The sequence below is a fragment of the Camarhynchus parvulus genome, chromosome 1, assembly GCF_901933205.1.
Source record: "Camarhynchus parvulus chromosome 1, STF_HiC, whole genome shotgun sequence".
NCBI classification, from domain to species: Eukaryota; Metazoa; Chordata; class Aves; order Passeriformes; family Thraupidae; genus Camarhynchus; species Camarhynchus parvulus.
In genome coordinates, this window is record NC_044571.1 from 39,720,282 (window position 1) to 39,740,690 (window position 20,409).

At 38.1% G+C, this 20,409-nt stretch overlaps 2 protein-coding genes across 2 annotated transcripts in view; one reads left to right on the top strand and one right to left on the bottom strand.

Moving 5' to 3' along the window:
- The window catches only part of UBAC2 (UBA domain containing 2), an 87,908-nt gene that overhangs the window by 35,077 nt on the left and 32,422 nt on the right, over positions 1-20,409 (bottom strand). The gene's annotated exons all lie outside the window — the stretch shown is intronic.
- Positions 1,881-11,305, top strand: LOC115901499 (G-protein coupled receptor 183-like). The gene is made up of 2 exons (XM_030944248.1): positions 1,881-1,987; positions 9,743-11,305. Exons 1-2 carry the CDS (start codon positions 1,947-1,949, stop codon positions 10,845-10,847), a joined length of 1,146 nt encoding a protein of 381 aa, XP_030800108.1. The 5' UTR covers positions 1,881-1,946; the 3' UTR covers positions 10,848-11,305.

Here is a 20,409-nt window from a genome sequence, read left to right on the forward strand (position 1 = left end):
CCATTTAATTTATCATCATGCTAGGCTGGATTGGTAGCTAATATACCAATGTGACTCAAAGGGTACAATCTAGTACTGTATCTTAATCAAAGGAAGGCAATATTTTATCAGATCAAAGCAGGAAACACACACTGCCGTTGTTTTATAATGATAAAACAATTCTGAAGCAAACATTTCCTTTAATAAGAAGCTGGAGTACTAATGTCAGCCCTTGAGCAAAGACATGACTGCGTATCTCAAAATTTCCCATTTCCACAGCAGACCTTAGGTGCTGGACACGGAACCACACTGTGGTATTACTTTGCGTACATATGAAGCAAGTTCCCTGTGCAATTTCCCTTTAAGCAGTCCTGAATTCTCATTGCTTCATTTAAAGCAATTTTACTCTCTGATGAAGCTGAATAATTAAAAAAATACTCAAAAACAAGTAAGGGGAAAAAAATCCAGAATAAAACTGGTAAGTTTTCCTAAAGACTTTCTGAATGTGATGTTAGAAGATGAATGCTCCATTAAGACTGAGGAGCTGAAAGCCCTAGATAGAGCCCTTCAGCGCTTTGGCATCTAAGGGGAATCAAGTCATGCGTACAGTGGGAGTTCAACACCAGAAAAATCAGTGTACAGTCTCAACCAAGTGCTCCAAGTAAGTACAAAAGTAGCTTACAAGGCTCTATGTTCTGCTATAGCAAAAACATTTCCTATAATACATAGTACCTTTGCCATTAGATCTGTGTTTACTTGAGGCTTTCTGCTGAGATGGATGTGTTAGCAGAGATCCTATCTCTCTACACACCTTCACCACTACAATGTCAACCAACACCTCTGCTGTGAACACAGCCCTAACATTTCCAAAGAGGCATCCTGCACTCTGCATGGGTTGGACCCGCCAAAAATAGCCTTATCATGCCTTCCTGGTTGTTGAAAATAGGCCACTAAATGAGGTCATGAAACGGTCCTTTGCAGTCATGAATGATCAATATCAGTTTTTGGGGAAAAGCCCAGGTAGCTCTCAACCACAGCCTCTAACAGCAAACGAAAGGATTTTCCATCTGCCTCTGAACTCCAAAACCCTCTTAACAAACACACTATTTACATCTTACATTAAGAGTTCTTCACCCAGAAACAAGATTATTTCAGGTACAAATGGGTTAACTCACAATTTGACATCCCATTCCTTTCCTACTCCCTAGCCACTCATTCTTGTCAATATTATTTTAGGGGAATCAGATTTGTGTTTTAGAAGTTTTTTATCTTTCATGTATTTACCTTATGTTTTTCATTATTATTATTATTATCACTGCTTAAAATGTAATAAGCAGCTTACAAAGGCAGACATTCTTACTGATCTCTCAAAGTCCCAGAGTTCTTTAACTCCCTCATACATTTTTGAAAGGCATTTCTGTAAATCCTCATCATTATGATACTAAAACCATGCTGGGAATGTCCACGGCATTTGAGACGTCTGCTTTAACACCACATTTCGGCATGTCTCAGTTTTGAGGTTTCCTCATGCTGCATCAGATCTCCTCGGTAAGAAGAAGTTCTAAGTATGTACTGATTACACAGCTCTTTGCTGTAAATTAAGGTATTTTTAAATGCAGATGGCATATAAACAAAGTTTTTCTCATATGAGAGGGATTTTAGTCGGTCAACAGTTAGTCAAGTAAACCTCTGGGTAAAGTCCCTTCTGTGAAAGTCAGTAGTGCATAACTTCAGGGGGGAGGTGGAAGTGTTTCTAATTACTCTCTTTGAGCAGACTAATTGCAAAAGGATCTAAAATAGATGCTTTCACATCCCATAAAACAGTAGGCAGCAAATCAAGACCGGCATACAGAGCTGGGTTTTTCTAAAGCACTTGAAAAAACCCTACCCCTCCCACAAAAGACTCACGTAATCACTCTTGAGAACAATGTGCAAGGGTAAACCTTCCCAGTCAGGCCATCCTGTTAATGCCCTTAACTGCTCAGAGGATCCAAGAAGCTACAGAGATGTAAGTACAGAAAAGAACTAACTTTTTACTTTTTTTCTTTGCCACGGAGCGACAGCAAACGATTCCAGAAATATTTCCTTTTTTGCATTATACTGGATATTTTCATGTGGTAGTAAGGAAAAATGAGCTTTGTATGGGAAAGGACCATGGAAGAAATTCTCTGATATTTTATATTCCCATATTAATATGCTGCTAGTCCCTTAAAGGATCTGTTGATCTACAGCAGCAACAAGCTATTCCAACTCATTTCTCATAGTACAGTCTTCTGACAATCACAGGGAAACATTTCATACTGCCTTAACTTAGACAAATTTTTACAACGCTAATTTAAATTATACTAGTGCAGAAGTAACTACTGTAGAAGTAGTAAGGGAAGCACTGAAGCTCTAAAGTCAATGAACCTCACAGAATAATAGTAAGAGAGAGATTTGTTATAAGTCTCTCATACTGTGGTTGTGAATGCATAGCTTGCTTTTATCACATGCATTTCTTGTCTATGAAAACAGCCTTTATTATCAGCTCAAAAACTTCTCATGTCTGAACATTGCAACAGAGCATTTTAAGAGTTCAAAGCTTTATGAGCTAATTCCTCTTTTAACTTCTAGTGCACATTTCTTTCAAGGTTTTTAGAAGGCATTCTTCTTCTGAATTGCAATGACCAAATATCTTTCTCCTTATTACTGATCTTTAGATATAGTACAAGTGGTATGACTTTTGTACACCTTCCCAATTTAAAAGGATACATTTTTCCTATTATACTGGCAAAACAAGACAGACTGTTCAACAGACAGTAACTAGACTATCTTTTATCTTAAAAAGTAAGAGAGAGTACATGCCTTTGAGCATAAAATACAAGAGATCTGTCTAACATTTTCATGGCTGCTCCTGAAGAGACAAGGCAATTGAAAAAACTAATTGCCAGGTAAATTTAAGAGCTCAAATAGAGGTTTTTTTCCTGGTCAAAAGACTCAGGAGCATGTACAGAGAATAATAAACTTAATACAGAAGCTATAATCTGAAGCTGTAAATCTTAAAATTAAATATTATACCTGTATGGGTTTCATACAACTCAGAAAAAAACCCTCAAACTCAAATAGGTGTGCATGTTCTCTAGTACTAAAATACAAATCCTCATTTGAATACTTTTTTCTTCTGCTAGAAAGAATGTAATTTTCAGTGGCTCGCACTTTTATTCTGCTTATTTGCTCTAGTTTTAGGCTCTCTCCTTTTTACATTTGGTATACCTAACAAGTGTAAACTGAAGGGAAGTTAATCATCTTAGCATCAGTACAGCTGTTCACGTCAGTATGTTTTAGGCAGAGATGATTTATGTTAGATAGGTCTCACACTTTTTGTAGAACACATCATCCTTGTAAAGAGATCCAACAGATAAGACCAGAGTGTACCCTTCAAATGAATTCCACTTTTTCTTTAATTAGTTATGCACTTCAACTCAACTCCTTTTATTTCCATCTCACTTACTGTAGTTTATATTATTTTTTAGCACCAAATATAACTGTCATACAACTGTCATGCAAAATCTACAGTAATAGACTATAGACTATATAAAGATCCCACAGTGTTGTGCACTTGCATATTCTGTTAAGCAGCTAAAGAATATTCTCATTCTTTATAGCCACTGTGAAGACAATTTATGACACTGTTAAGACAATATTTGGGATTCTCTGACATGTGTGTTACAAATTTGGGTTTACTATGCCAAAAAATTTGGATCTATATCAAAGAGGGATAAAAGCACTAGCCTGGAAACTCTGTCATCAAAATTAGCTGTGGGTTGTGACCTGAGGACTCAATCTTCAGGTCATTAGGCTGACTCACCGGCCTTTAGAACACAAAACTCAACAGCTTTTGAAAAGAAATTAACAAACAGCACTAGAAGCATATGAGTGTTAAAGCGTTAGAAAGAAAGAGGAAGCTTTAGGACATGTCTGTCTCTCGCCTCAGCTTTTATTAAACTACATGCAGTCCCCAGCTGCCAGTCCACACATACCATATTATGCACCTTAGGTATATGTTCTTTCTATTTTAACAAGGTGTTCTGCTATGCAGTGTAGCACACACACTTTTTAATACACATAACTTAGCTGAATCAAGCCTTTTTCTCAAACAGAGAACACTCTACAATAGAGATCACCTGTATGGTAAAACAGAAATACAAACAGTAAATATGACTGGTCAACAGAAAAAAAAGTAGTTTTGAGATTAAGGAAAAAATTAAACCTACAAAAACCCAGCACTGCATATTTCCCATCTTCTATTGTTTTAAAACAATGTAAGACCTACACAGATTATATCTATAGAGGATCAGAGAATCAGATCAGAGAATCTTGCACAGAAGAGAAGTCTCTTTCCTGACCATTCCTTTAAAATAATTTATGCTCTTTATGCAGAGAAAAACAACATTAACCCTCAATATAATTTGTTAAGGAAATATCGTCCATCTCATAGTGATAAAACCATACTATGTATAGAGAGCCAGTAGAGATCTTTCTAATGAACTGCTGTGCCTTTCCAAGAATATAATTGGTATCCTTAAATTAGCAACTGGACCAGGGACAAATGGATCAGGGATTCATCTTCAAAGAATGAAAATTATGAAGAGACACAGAGAAATCACACATTAGATTACAATAGAGTAAAAGCCTTCTACATGTCCCCTGTTCTGCTGAAAAGACAGATAGTGCTCCTCAGCAGAAGCAGGAGATGAGAACGAGAAAAAATTTCATTTGGCATACAGAGCGAGCTTTGTACCACTGCTTGCACACAGTCCCAACACATGTAATCTGAGGTACAACACTGCAATTGCTGGGTCACAGCTCAAGTCTGTTCTTCTTAACAGTTAAATGTATGTAATATTATGATACTACATACAAAGCTGATCACACACAAACATGTCTGTGAAGCAGAGGTTTGGATTACACAGTACTTCCAGACTGGGGTCACCATCCTGTTCATCAAGCACCTTTTGCTGTGGGGATTAAACACAAAACAAATGTATAAACATAAAACAAATGACTGATGCCAGTCAAATATTTTCACACAACATGAATCTCTCACACAAGCCATTTTTCCTTTGATGAGATTACAATATCGGTTTAGAAAGACACCTGCACAGATTTCAGACATGCTAGATTTTGTAAGCAGCTTGCCATTGTGCTGTGAATTTTTTCCCCAGATGGATGCTACTGCTGTGAAACATCAAGAACCACAGAGAACAGACTAGCAGCTGCCTATCTAACAAAACTCATAAGTAATTGACTAAAGAAATTTGCTGGTCAAAAAAGCAAACATAGTGCTAAGACTTGAAAATGGCAAGGGAAAGAACATTATAGAACAACCCCCACTGGTTGCAAGCCTGGGCATAGTATTTAACAGTAAAATTAATTTTAAACTCTCCCAGACATAAGGTCCTCCCAGGCCAAAGCAGAGAGCAACAGCCATGCCCTTACACTGGAAATATCCTATGACAGAGTGAATCAGAGAAATACTCCTGAAGCACAGTGAACTAACTTCACAAACTCCCAGTGCACTGCTGCACAACTCTATCTTGCATACATAATCCACTGAGCAGGAAAAGTAGGGATGGAGTGGTGAGTTTGCCTACAGGCACAGTAATACCAAGAGGCATCTGGAACTCCAAGTCCTGTGTGGGACACAGCTGCAGTTAGAACAGACATCACAGGATCATTCCACCATGTAGTGAAATATTTGAGAAGCTTATCTTGAATTCCCTAAACCATGAGATTGTGTAAAGAGACCCAATGAAAACAGCAATTGCAAATTAATTTTAGAGACATTTAAGAGAGAGACACACATTTTTTTAACAGGGAGGTTCACTGACCAAAGACTAGAGTACAAATGGGTGATTTACTTTCTCTTCAGTTCTCCAAGAAAAACAGCATCTTAGAAAGTATGCTTTAAGGGAAAAGTTACCAGAATCCATACACAATAACTAAAATAATATAATCTGAACTATACAGAAGATTACATTAAGTGAGTAAGTGGCCTGTGTCACTGAGTGTTTATAGACTCAGAAAATGTGAAAACCTGAGCAGCCTTCTTTACAATACAGATATACAGACAGGAATTTTCAATACTTTATACCTTAACATTTTGGCATGTCACTCTAAGCCAAAAACTTCTGGTACTGTTTGCTTAAACTATTTAATTGGTAAGGGATATTAATATTATCTTTCTTCCAAGTATATTCTTCAAAGTAGTATCATTAATAAACCTGGAAAGCCACTGGAAGGGTCTTTAATCCAACAATCTAGAAGAGCAAAAGTTTTAGTAGTGATTCTAGAGGGTAAATTCATTGGTGCATCTGGATTTGGGACAGTACATGGCCATGTTCTCATGAGTTATTCAGGCACACAGCTCATTAAAACAGAGTCGTGTCCAGCTAATCTGAGGTTTGCAGCAGTAAGGATGGAAAATTCTCCATTTATTTTCCAATAATGGAAAACTCACAAAAAGTATTCAAAATGTTCTTTTTTAGACACATTCTGTAGAGGATGTCATATGCTGTATGTGTAAGTGGATCACTCAGGATTGCTGCCAAGAAATAAACAGCAACCTGACACAAGGAGTAGGTTTTTTTTAAAGATCTTATCTTACTTAATAGTCCAGACACCTTTCAGGAAGAAAGTGTTATTTTTAATGAAGCCCTCTCCAAGATTGCCAAGAAAATGCAAAATACCTGCTGAGGTGAATGCAGCTCATCCAACAACAATTAGAGTTCAGAAGTACAAAGAAGTTATCACAGTTTGGGTGATGCACATTATGGTGGATGGTATCAACTTTATCATCTGTTTGGGCCACAAAACAGATAAAATCTCTCCTTTTTTTGGTTTTTTTTTTTTTAATGAATATATTCAGGTACTGTAGCACCTAAACACCTTGGTGGCTCTCAAAAATGCCCATACATACCTACAGGTAGACAAAACACTAATGCTAATCTACAGCATTGTAAAATGTGTTCCCTACATTAACAGTCAAAATATTTTGGGGATAACAGAGGATGAAAAAGAATACTTTTTGCCCCTAGGGCTGACTCCCACAGCAGGCAGAAGAGCCTGCCAAGGAGCACAGCTTGGCTGACTGCACACAGCCCTGGAAGATCCATGAGCTGTGCTTCTCCAGCTTTCTCCTCATCCATTTGTGGCCAGTTTGTCCGGCCATGGAACTGCCCCCAACATGTATCCATGCTAGCACCATAGATAGACACAAACACTTGTCTCAGCTAGGACTCCTTCTCAATATAGCCACACTTCTATGTGAGGATGAACAGCCTATTTTGAACAAGTTCTGGATTAATTTATTACATTAAAGATCCAACTTCAATAGCACAAAATTAGGTAACATGCAATTTATGAAATTCTACTCTTGATGTAAAAAATTACATATTTTACTGAATATACAGGTTTCTTCCTAAACTATGGTTCAAGGTGTTTGTGTAATAGATATTCTACATTTTATTAATGTTTACAGAAAGACATATGAATGGATGTGACAATTATGTGCACTGTTTTTGAACCTAAACTATTTTTGAACCTAAACTAAAAAAAACCCCATGCACTTAACATACTGTATATAGTTACTGCAATTGAACTGTTTAACACAAATCTTAGATTATCCTTTCCTAAATATGTTGACAAAGTTATTTTAACTAAACTTCAAGAAAGAGATTAATAGAAGATAGATGTGATGCTGGGAGTGTGAACAAGAATTAGAAGCATTTAAATATGAGAAACACAACAAAATACCTCTCTGACTCATATACAGGTACCTACACAAACCCACACCATTTTATGCAAAGCCTGTTACACTTAGGTAAAACAAAATCTATCCTAAACACTTATACAAGGGAAAAGAGGGAGGAAATCATACCAGAACTATCCTCAGGGTAATAAACACTGTATTAATCAATCACTAAACACACTAACACCAAGACAGCGTGAACAATGCAGAATTAACTAATATAAAATTAGTGACATTCTTAAACCTGCACTACAGCTGGAGCTGTTATTTACCAATTAGTTTCTTTATTCAAGGCACAGAACTCCCAATTCAGATTTGACATACAACCCTGAATGCAGTATTCCCACTTCCTGAGGAACAGTACTTTACAAATACCTAAGAATCAGAACATTGTACATCTGCCAGTCAGAAATTACTCATCTGTCTTCCCTCCTGTGTATGGAATGCAGCAAACACAGACTTAATGTACTACCTGTAAGTCAAATTTCTTCCTTAAACACAAAATGTAAATAATTTACATATTTTAATACACAACATCCACTATCTGCAGGTTTACTGTTTACAGAGAATCATTAATTGTGAACACCTTGAAATAAGCAGGACAATCTCCTCAAATCATGAAATAAAATGCCAACCTTTAAATGCTTTCACGAGTTAATAAAAGGATTAGGAATGCTTTCTAAATTGTGTGGTTTAAATCCCTTAAAACTGAGAGGTATTTCTCAGAAAGACTTTTTGCAAGTGCAACAGGTTACACTTGCTTGTAAATATTGTGTGTTGAATGACAGATCCTCAGAAATAACACAGACATGTTAATAAAGTACAAGACACACTCAAAATTCTAATTACAACAGCTTTTACCTTCTGGTAGTATTCTTTGTTAAAACAGAAGCAATTTTGTTTTGATTGCTGTTTAAATTCATAAATGGTGCCTCTAAGATGGTGCCCTTTTGTAGAACAGCTGCCCGAGGAATAATATGAGATGCCCCATCCTTTCTGAGCTTCATGCTTACACTACACAACTGGCAGGTAACAGCAGACCTAGGAAATGATTGCACATTGAGCAGTATCAACAGAATGGGGTTCTTCCCATTTCTGAAATTCTGCTGGATCATTTTAAAATATTTTTCAGCCCCGCAAATCACTGCCACTTTGCAACTCTTCTATGCTACTTATGACAGTAAAGATGAAACAATTTCTAACCTCTACTTAATTGACAAAGTGTAAAATAGTTCACCTGCACTACCTCTCTTTAGCAGGGTCACTAAAGAATGATTAAAGTAATTAAAGTAGTAGTCTGAAGAATTTATGTATGTAAAAATATTTGAATTAGATTCCAAAAGCCAATTCTTAAAATTAGAATTAAACAAGTTGTTATGGTTGGAGTTTATGATCTTAAAGGTCTTTTCCAACCTAAATGAACCTATGATTCTTTTATAATATCAATATGGTAAGAGTGCTGAGAAAAAAAATAGTTTCTCTAAACAAGTTAAAGCATCACAGTGTGAATTGTTAGGAACAAAAATTCCCTCAAAATTAACTAAAACACACTTAAAACATTTTGTCTGCTTGTCTAATCCTTGGGGACTTTATTTGATGCTTTATAATTTCATTTCTTCAGACTCTCTTTTCCCCTCAAGGTGCTTTAAACAGCCTCCCAACTCCTGAGCATCTATAGACTTTACTTCCAAATATATTACATCCCTGGTTTACTACATTGTCCTCTGTCTGATTTTCTTTATTAGAGAGGCAATTGGGAACAAGATAGAAAAGCCAAAAGGAGGCATCTGTTTGTTTGTTTTCAGATTGAGTCTTGAAAAGTATTTCACAGCAGTTCACAGAAGTATTTCACAGAAGTTTCATTTCATTTTTTTAGTCTTATTTTGCAACAAAGGCTGTCCATTGTTATGTAGAAGTACTTTATCTATATTTCTTACAAAATGTTCTCTTTTGTTGGTTTTTTCCTCATGTTAGGTCTACTGAGCTTCCTGCAACAACAGTGGCGGCAGAAATGGACCCTTTCACAGCCTCTGAGAATAACATTTCCACCTGTGACTTATACGAGCACAAAGACACAGCACGGATATTACTGTCTGTCTTCTACGGCTCCATCTTGATCCTTGGGGTGCTTGGAAACACCATTGCCCTCACTGTCATTTTTAAAAACAGAAAGAAGATCAACTCCACTACCCTGTATTCAACAAACCTTGTCTTCTCTGACCTGCTGTTCTGCATTGCCTTGCCAACCAGGATTGCCTACTACAGCCTGGGCTTCCACTGGCCCTTTGGAGAGGCGCTGTGCCGAATCACCGCGCTCCTGTTCTACATCAACACCTACGCAGGCGTCAACTTCATGACGTGCCTGAGCATTGACAGGTTCTTCGCTGTCGTCCACCCCTTCCGATACAAGATCAGAAGGATTAAATATGCCAAGGGCATCTGTGTCTTTGTCTGGTTTCTTGTATTCAGTCAAACTTTCCCATTACTTATACAATCCATGTCACATGAAGAAAATGAAAGGACTACATGTATGGAATATCCAAACTTTGAGAAAATAGAACATCTACCATTTATACTTCTTGCTGCCTGTTTAATAGGGTACCTTATTCCTCTGGGGATTATTCTATTTTGCTACTCTCAAATCAGCTGCAAACTTTTTCAAACAGCCAAGGAAAATCCACTGACTGAAAAATCAGGGATAAACAAAAAAGCCATCAATACAATCATATTTGTAATTATAGTGTTCATCATCTGCTTTACTCCTTATCATGTTGCAATCATACAACACATGATTAAGAAACTTCAGCGAGAACCCTTGTGCACTGAAACGAAAATTTTCCAGAAGTCACTCCACTATACTGTATTTCTGATGAATTTTAACTGCTGCCTAGATCCTTTCATCTATTTCTTTGCATGCAAAGGATACAAGAGAACTGTACTGAAAATATTGCGACGACAAGTGAGTGTATCAATTTCAAGTGCTGCCAGGTCACATCATGAAGAAAGCTCCCGTGACGCAGGAGAAACACAAATGACGGTACTTGCTAAATCCTCCAATGGAAAGCTACCTGAAAAATAAACCCTGTAGTACACCACAGTGAACCAAGACTAAAAATCCAGGGTCCACAGCACAAATTCTTAGTGCTCCCCTACAGCAGCTTAAGTAAAATTCTGTTTCTCAGGATGTCAGAGAATCAAGGAGTGAAGGACTGAAAAAGATTTGTCACAGGACAGCAGGAAAACTCAGCATTATAATCTTCTTGCTATATCCTTTTGACCGATCTCTTATTTTTTCCAGGAAATATGCACCATTGAGGATGTTCAGATTCCATGCTGCACATACATATGCCTGGATGTTACTAACTCAAGCAGAGCCAAATCACAGTTAGGATTGTGCACAAATATAGCTTACAATTCAACCAACTACAACCAGAACATCTGAAAATTTCAAGACCTCTAGCTGAGCTCCAATTAGAGCAATGGTTTTGTTGGCCCAGTCACACAGACATAGGAAATAAAATTTTGAGATAAAATGGACAACTTCTTCACTCATTTGACTATGACAAGTACTTAGTTTATAGCTCTTTGGAAGTGAAACTACATTTTACAATATTTGGAGCACAAATGCCTTATTGGACAATTCACATAGAAAACATTGTCAAATATAACACATGAAAAGCTAATGAACTGTTTGGTTCTCCCCAACACTGAACATCTCCTGTATGTAAAATCACTCATCTGCACAAGGTGTATTATCTCTTTACTCCTTTTCCTAAAGGAAAACTTTCCTTTTTAGTGTGTATTGTAAAAAGTCTCTCTACTCCTGTTGTATATAGATTATTTATAAATACGAACTGAAGCAAGAGACTGTAATATGAAAACTGAACCATTTCAGTTAAAAGAGCAGTGATACAGTGTTCTTCAGAACTTCTGCTGAAGTCAGACATGGACATAAGACAAATGCTTTAGAAATCTGAATAAATGTTCATAGTTGAGACCATCCAAAAAGTAAATTAATGGATTAATTCTGATGGTGTGAGATGGCTACCTCTCTTTAAGCACTGTTTACATGAAAGATCAATAAAAATGAGAACAGCAGAATTGGCAGGGAAAGAACAAGTTTTCCCATCATGCCTTCACACAGCATATCTGGGATCCCTTTAGGCATGCTGAAATTGGCTCAGGAAATAGACCAAATGACTTAAACACATCCTGCTGGAATCAGCTCAATACCAGCTGAGAATCCAGGATGTACGCCCTGGGTTCCTGCTGATGTGCCCTTCCGTCACGTTTCAGCTTCCTTCCCTACTTTATTCCTGGCCCCTCTATCTTTTCTTTAGAGTTCTATCTTATTAGTATGCCTTCACTGGACAACACAACTTGGTAACTCAACCAGGAGGTTGTGAGGGAAAACTAAAGAGTGCCTGATAATCATCAGTAAAGGCTATGCCACATGTTAGAACAAATTTTATTTATTTCAGCTGTATCTTTCTGATGCCGAGGTTGTATTGGAAGTCAAACAAACATATTACATTTGTCATCTTTGCAATTCCTTCCTTCCTCACATGCTGACCTCTGCCTATCTGCAAACATGGAAGGGTCGTACCTGACAAGCAGTACAGAAACGTGAAATTAAAATTATTTTTTATGGCAAAGAAACCACAAACCTCTCCTATATTTCATACCACTTGGACTGCCAAAATTGAGTTTCTAATTCTAAAATACTAATTCTCTCTTTCCTAATTATAAAAGACACTATGCAGCTTCAGAAAAGCAGTGTAAGAAGAATAACTTTTATCAGGAGAAGTTCTACTTAATTCTGTATATTCTAGCGGTTCTGTTCTTGTCAGCTTTTTTAATAAACTATTTTAAAACATTATTTAAGAATGTGTTCCTATTGAATTAAGCAAATGGTAACCAGATAAAATCATGGACCACTCATGAATACCTAGAAGTGGTAGAAATAAAATATATGTATTGTTAACATCTCACTAGCACAAGCTTATTTTATTCTACTAATGTCTAGGCTTTTTTGAGTTTTTAGCATTCATTAACTGTGCATTTCATGCATTTCATCTAACTGTGATTATAAAATCTTAATGACAAGAAGCCTTTTTTACATTTGCCTGTAAAATGTAACTTAAGTATGTATTAAAACACCACATACAGCAGGTAACTACACTTTTCTAGGTGAAGATTTCTACTGAACATCTTTCTCTACCCCATCTTCTTGTATTAGCAATTCTGTCATGTTCAAGATTGGATTTTGTTTCTAAATCACACCAGCATTCCCAAACAGCTAACGCTACATCAAAATACTGCTCTACCCTGAGTCCAGTTCGATATAGGTTTGAAAAAAGCTACTTTTTTCTCATTATTTAAATGTTTCTCAAATGAAGAAGAAACCAATAAAATAGAAACTTTTAAAAGCTAAGATAAGCTCAGTTTCCTGACAAAAGTCCTGCAAGCACTGACATACAGATGGACAATAACAATTCATATCTGTGGCAGCTGATGCCACTGCTCCTCCTCACTCCTTGTCAAGCTGCACTCGCAGCTCAAGCACACTTATGTCAATGAGGAGACCCTTTTCTGTCATCTGCCAAAAGCAGCAGTGAGGGATTCACTTGGTTGGGACACTGCACTGAAGCAAAACATTTACAGAACATCTGTCCTGCTCCTTGTACCAGCTGCGGCATGGGGCTGGCAGCCATCACCAGAGAGATGGTAACAACCTGATGCATGGGATCAAAGGAGAACAGTGAGTAAAAAGTTACAGCTGTTCTCAACTGGTTTCCTCCATGATGCCCTTATATAACTTGTGGCTTGAAGTAGTGTGAGCTTTGCAAGAAAAAATAAGCTTTTTCTTAAGGGGAAGCTTTTCATACATTCTAAGCATTGTTCCTTTCTGTGTGAAAGGCTGGTAAATGGTCACATAGACCTGGGACTCTTTCATGTTTTTCACATACAAATAAAGCAACTGACAAGTAGCAACAGGTTCAAATGGCATGCTCATTGTGAGGATCTGACTGGAGTGTTTCAGAAAAACTGGGTCTCTATTTGGAGGGTGAAGTCTAGTCAGGATCTTGAAGTACATGTTCTTGAAAAAACAACAGAATCTCTTTTATCTCTAAACTTTGGAGTGTCAGGCCAGGCAGTTGCTAAGAGGACTCCAACTATGTGGAGTCCCAGCTCTAGTACTAACACTGCATGTCCACTGCTGACATCCCTCTCAAAACCTACCTGGTAGGGAATGTGACAGAGCATATAAGAAGCAAAAATTATGATGGTGGCCAATTGGTACATTTTGGCTGTCTCTGTCTAAGTCCAGAAAAGAAAGCTGGATAGATATCTACTGTTAAACACATGATCAAGCAAAGGTGCACCATGTGAAAAATCCCAAAACATGCACACTTCCAGCAGAAGAGCATCTAGTACCTTCATCTTTTCTTTCACTGAGAACACAAAACTAAACAGTAATAGTGCAAGTACCCTCAGCTACCTTAGTCTCTAAGGTATTGAAGACTAACTGAAACTGTGGAGATAAAGAAGGCAGTCTTCTGTGGCTTACAGTCCCAGCAGAAGATGACAGGTATTTCCCAGGGGATTGCTGTCGGTGTGGCCTGTGGTTCTGGAAGTGATATGGACGAGGAAACTGTGAGCAGCATGGTCATCTAGCAAAAGACAGTGACAGCAACTGTCTGAAGTTGTAAACATGCTACCACAAATAACACAATTCTTGAAAGTGGTTAGTGACTTCTCTTAATTCAGCAAACTCATTAGTGTAAAGAAAAAAAGGAAGGTTTTGAGCTTTTTTAAATAGATATTCCATTTTCCATTTAAGGAAATTTTGTTCTGAAATTTAAAAGCTTTTATATAAGTAAGGAATGAAAAGACTCCAATAAACCAATGAGACAGCCTGCAACACAGGAAAAATAAATAGCATGCAGCTGAAGAGAAAGAGAAGAAAAGTTTTGCCTTATATGACCACTTCTGGAGGAACTGAAAAGCAGTGACATACTCTGTTCTCTTCTATCACCACGTCTGTGGTACAGAGCAGGGGAACAACTGGAGATAAACTACGGTTTGTATTCAGCAGTCTCCCACTGTGCTGGCTCAATAGTGAGCTAGTGTTTCAACAGACACATGAATTACTTTAAAAACAACAAATTCATCTGAGTGCAATATTTCCTAATACAGTCTTGGCTAATCTGCAGCCTGCAGACTAAGACAGTGGCACAAAATAAATACAAAAACTCTGCCAAGCTGCAACCCTTCTCTGAAGAAAAATGGGCATTACTGTTTGTGTAGTAAATGCTAAGATATATTTCCTCAATTTTTTCCCCTCAGAATACTCCCTTGGCTTCCTGCAATGTCTAACTTTGGACTTCCTGAGGCAGATGTCTCATCTTTGCACATGACAGCCCTCAATCAATGTTTTCTTCCATCAGCCTGTCTGGTCCCTTTTTGAACTCAAATAAAATATCTGCAACTGCAGTGTTTTGCAGCAAGAAGCTGCACAGAATAACTACCCATGGTGTCTGGAGCCATTTTTGTTCACTTGTGACACCTGCTAGTTTCATCTGAAGTCCCTTGTTTCTTGTGCCAGCAACAAATGAACACAGTAATTCCCTATTTACCCTGTCCACAGTACTTGTGATTTTACACACCTGCATCAAATCCCCTTCCTTCAAGTTATCTTGTCTCTTCTCCTGTGAACAGTCAGATAAAAGCTGTTCACCACTTCATTCAAACTCTAAAAGAAGGAAAGAAGGCAAGTATAAATAAAGAATGAGGATCCAGCTGTGTTTGGGCTGTGTGGCAGAAGAGAACAGGGTATCTCTGTACACACGAGATCAACAGCATACTGATCTACTTTTCCTACCATATTAGCATAAAGATTCTCTAAACTAGGATCTTGCCACATGACTGACAAATTTGGATAACCTTGCTCCAAGATACTAAATAAGGAAGACCTGGACCTTGGTGGATTGGAAAAATGGACTCACATGAGCCTCATGAAGTTCAGCAAACCAAATGCAGAACTGAGCTAGAATAACCCCACACACAGTGGAGGCTGGGCATGACCTGGCTAGAAAGCAGAATGGCAAAAAATTCTGGGCTCCTGGTAGACAGGTTAAAGAGGAACTAATAGTGTGACCTCATAGCCAAACATATATGGGACTGTGTTTAAAAAGAATTCTTTCCCCTCCATTTGGTACTTGTGAGATCACGCCTGGAATTCTGTACTAAGTCTTGGGTTTCCCAGTAGAAGAAAGATATCTGGCATACTGGAACAAGCACAGCAGACTGCCACCAAAAAAATGTGGAAGGAGCTTGCAGCACATGTTACTGGAGGAAAGGCAGACGGCACTGAGATGGCTCACACTGAGAGATGTTACTGCTATCTGCAACTGCCTAATGGGGAGGTGTCACAGACATGTTTTATGAAAAATCCTTTCCTTAGGATTTTTTCTCCTGAGAAGCTGAGAGGCCTGAGAAACAAAATGTAAACAATTCTTATCTGCTGCTGTGGAATGCAACAGGTGGATCTTTGATTGGTCTACGTTGGTTGTTTCTAATTAATGGCCAATCACGGTCAGCTGGCTCAGACTCTCTGAGAGTCAGGAGCTTTTGTTATCATTCCATTCTTCTTCCTTTGCTTGCAAGCCTTCTGATGAAATACATTCTTCTATTCTTTTAGTATAGTTTTAATAATATATATATCATAAAATAATAAATTAGCCTGCTGAAACCTGGAGTCAACATTCTCGTCTCTTCCCTCTTCATGGGACCCCTGCGAACATCATCACAGGGAGGGATACAGAAAAGATGGCAATACCCACTAACAGGCAAAAGTTGCATCAAGGACCAATTAAACATTAAGAGGCATTTTTTCATCATGAGGTTAGTCAGACATTAGGAAAGGTTCCACAGAAAGCCTTTGAAATATCTGTCCTCAGAGACTCTCCAAACCTGATTTGACACAGCCATGCTGAAATTGGTACTTCCAGGGCTAGGCAACATAATCCCCAGTGGCTCCTTTCAACTTGCCTCTGTTATGACCAGCAAATTAGTCCAAGTTAGACAGGATAGCAACATGAAACTCAATGGCCTTGCAGTAAAACTAGCAAATTACATAACTTTAAAATCTTCTGGTCTTGTCCTCTACTTATGCCCTTATCAAAATGCTGTCATTAGCAACCTCCTAAAATAAAAGAAAGGTCAAGACATGGCACAGATTTATTTTCATAAGACTGCATTCATTTTTCTTCACTGAAAAAGTATGAATTTCTCTTCTTCCTCTTTTGTTTTCCTCAGTTGTGACAGATGTTGTGCAAAGGGCTAAACTAAAAAAAGAAAGTTTTGCACCTGTTGGAAGGCAGCAACATTGTGGTTATCCTATCCCCTCCAGAAAAGTATTCATTGTCTTGTACCATGCAAAAGGAGAGCTGTGTTCCTCCCTCTAATCAGCTAAGCTTAGCAGTTTCATCCTTCCTGTATCATGTAACTTTCAAGGGAAGTTGTGGTTAGTTTAACTCCAAGGCAGCCTACTTTAAATATAGAGATGCTGAAGACTGATTATTCTCAACTCACCAGCCAAGAGTAGCCAGATAAAGTTTTATTGCCAGCTACTGATACCAAGGGACTATAGTACTAGATATCTTAGTATCACAACTCTGAAGTATGGACAGTTACAACAACTCTGTCTAGAAGTAACAATGACAGATCATTGTCCCCAGTGGGACAGGGAGAGATCAATCTCCCCAGCCAGCTGCATGTGTGAGGCATTTTTGACAAACAGGGACAACTGAAGGTTCCTCACAAGTTATCAGACTATAAAGCAACTCTGGGTCAATTCTTTATTTTTGTCTTTCAAATAAAATCAATGCAGTGTATTCTCAATGCCAGTGTATTTGAATCAACCTGAACGCCCACCAGAACCTTACTTCATTCACTCAGATGGGGGCAACCCAACTATTTTAAATGTGCAAGGAGCAGCTACCAGGATAATCAAGTCATCTGAAATTACTGACATAATAAATTATGTTGTATTAATATCATTATGCAAAGGTGTTTTAGACTTTAACTCCTTTTAAGCCAAAAGCTAGAACAGAAGCTCTACAACTAACATGCTCAGATGCCAGCACCAAAAGTAATGACCACAAATACCAGGGGTGACTGCAAGACAAGCAGCTCACAACTCCAGGTACAGCCAGGGCACCTCTGCCCCTCATTGCTGCTCTCCTGCACCATTTCAGCTGCTCAGCCAGCACCCACATTCCAGGCTCTTGGCATCCCTATACCCAAGAGCACAGGGAGAACTGCCCACAGCTGGCAAACCCAGAGGCCAAGCTCGTGGCTGAGAGCAACCAGCTGAGGGCCACTGCAGATGGAGAGCCCAAGATCAGGGAAATGCCTCCTCTTGTCTGAATTGGTTTTACTGCCTCCACAAAAGGTCTCTCTACATGTCCTCCATTGCATGAGGAAGCTGAACTTGGAAAAATTAATTCCTCTGGCTACAGCCCTGCCTTCCTAATAGTGTGGCTGCTGGTGGTGTGGGACCACCTAGCTGCGCAGCTCAGCATATCTATTCAAGCAGTCAAGCACAACTGCCATCACAATCCCCTTGCAGCACTTCTTGTGCCACAGCTTGCAAATTCCTGCTGAAATTAAGTGATTACTGATCGGATTTGTAATTTTTAAATACCCACAAAAATAATTTTTGGAACAGACATCAATAAAGAGTTAGTACCATAATGTATTTTAACTACAGATGAAGTCTCATTTTCATACGGTCCAGATAAGGTCTTCACAACATGAAAAAAAAAAAGGGAAAAAATTCTCAGAAGTCTGGTTCTAATGCTCTTTCAAGAAGCGCCACTTTCTAGTCGCAAACAAAAACAGGAAACAAGTGTGCCTCACTGGCCACAGAACCACAAGTAGAAAAAGGTTTTGCTACTCTCTTTTAACAGTGTTACTCAACTTTGTGAACGTATCAGAAAAAGGTCTAAGCAACTAAGAACCATGACTTACACTGCATTTCACCTGATGATACAACACAACTGCTCACAGCAGGATTCCTCCATACACAGGATGCTGACAGCACTGGCCTGGGAAGAATGGCAGGGTGTACCAGCAAGATACAACAAGAATTGCAGAGCACCTCAGAACTATAAAGAAAATTTTATTTTAGTTAAGTGACCTTTGCTTAGAACAGCAATACTTCTTCAATTGATGAGAAAACATACAGCTCTGTTTTGAACCAAAATGTTGGCAGTTGCAGAAATAACCTTATAAATGATGATTTACCTACCGTAGCAGACAGCAGTGGACAGCTATTTTGTGAAGAGGCAGTGACCCACATAACTACTAGTTGAGGTGCAGGCCTCTGGATCACACATACTACATGATCACTACTTAATCAAGGCACATGTAATCAATATTATAATTAATCACTATATGCACAGTCAACACATAATTACCCAGTGTGTAGTCAATGCACACTTAAGTATATGTGTATAATGTAATGTCTCGTTCATACGAATTATTATCTGCAACAGTTTTGTGAGTGCAGCTTTATTAATGATAAGAGTGTATATTGCTCAAGGGAGTCTTGAAAGCCAAGTCCTTACTCCCTGCTGGGTTCTGCCAGTGACTGATCAATCTGTGCTGTGAGAAGACCCTGAAGGAATACAAGCGATGTCAGAGCTGGAGAACCTCACCACAGATGGGATCTGCACCATGTGCTGCCCCTGACCTGAGCTCCAGCCAGTGCTGTAACATCTTCTTGTTATCAGCATTGGAAAAGATAAAGGATTTCATAACTTGCTATTGGCTTTTCTAGGCTATTAATGAACAGTTATCTGCCTTGCAAGTGTTTGTGCCTTTCTCACAGGGATCCAGTCCTCTCCTTGGTGCAAAAGACCTCCTCGGTCTTTGATTTATCACCTTTCCAACTGCAAATACCAGAAGGACAAGGGATGAGTTGTAATTCTTTTTCTCCAAGAAGTATTCTATCAAATCAAAAAGACCAAAACCACTGAGTTAAAAAAATTTAATAACTTAATTTTTGTTATGAGCAAAATGAAAAAACAAAGCAATGATAAGGCTTTGTGAGAATAAAAAAGGAATAAAAATATAAGCAAATTACTAGTAATGGAAAAGCAAACAGTGAGTGATCTTAAAATCTGTGAGAGACTCAAGCAGGGCTCTCTCTGAGAAAAACTGTAATCAAGCAGTGGTTGTAAGAAAACAAGGAATTATAATATGAATTTGAAAAAATTCCCACATTTATGGTGTAGGGATGGTAAAAAACACACAAAAATGAAACTACCAATTAAGGCTACATGAACTTGGGAAAAATGGCTAAAATTTTTAGTGATTTCCATGCTTCATATGTAAGAGCTTAAATGTTGGTGTAAAAAAATTCACAAACACATCAGAAGCTAAATAAACTTGTGGTTTTTTTGTTCAAAACAAACTAATGAAACAAAAAACTCCCTAAATATAAAAATTTAGATTTTACTATTTGAGAACTCTTATCTGTAGTTCCCAAAAAACCCCACTTGCTGGTCTTTGATAACAACACCAGGCAAATTAAATACTGTGGGCAACATCACAAATTGCTCTCCCCACTT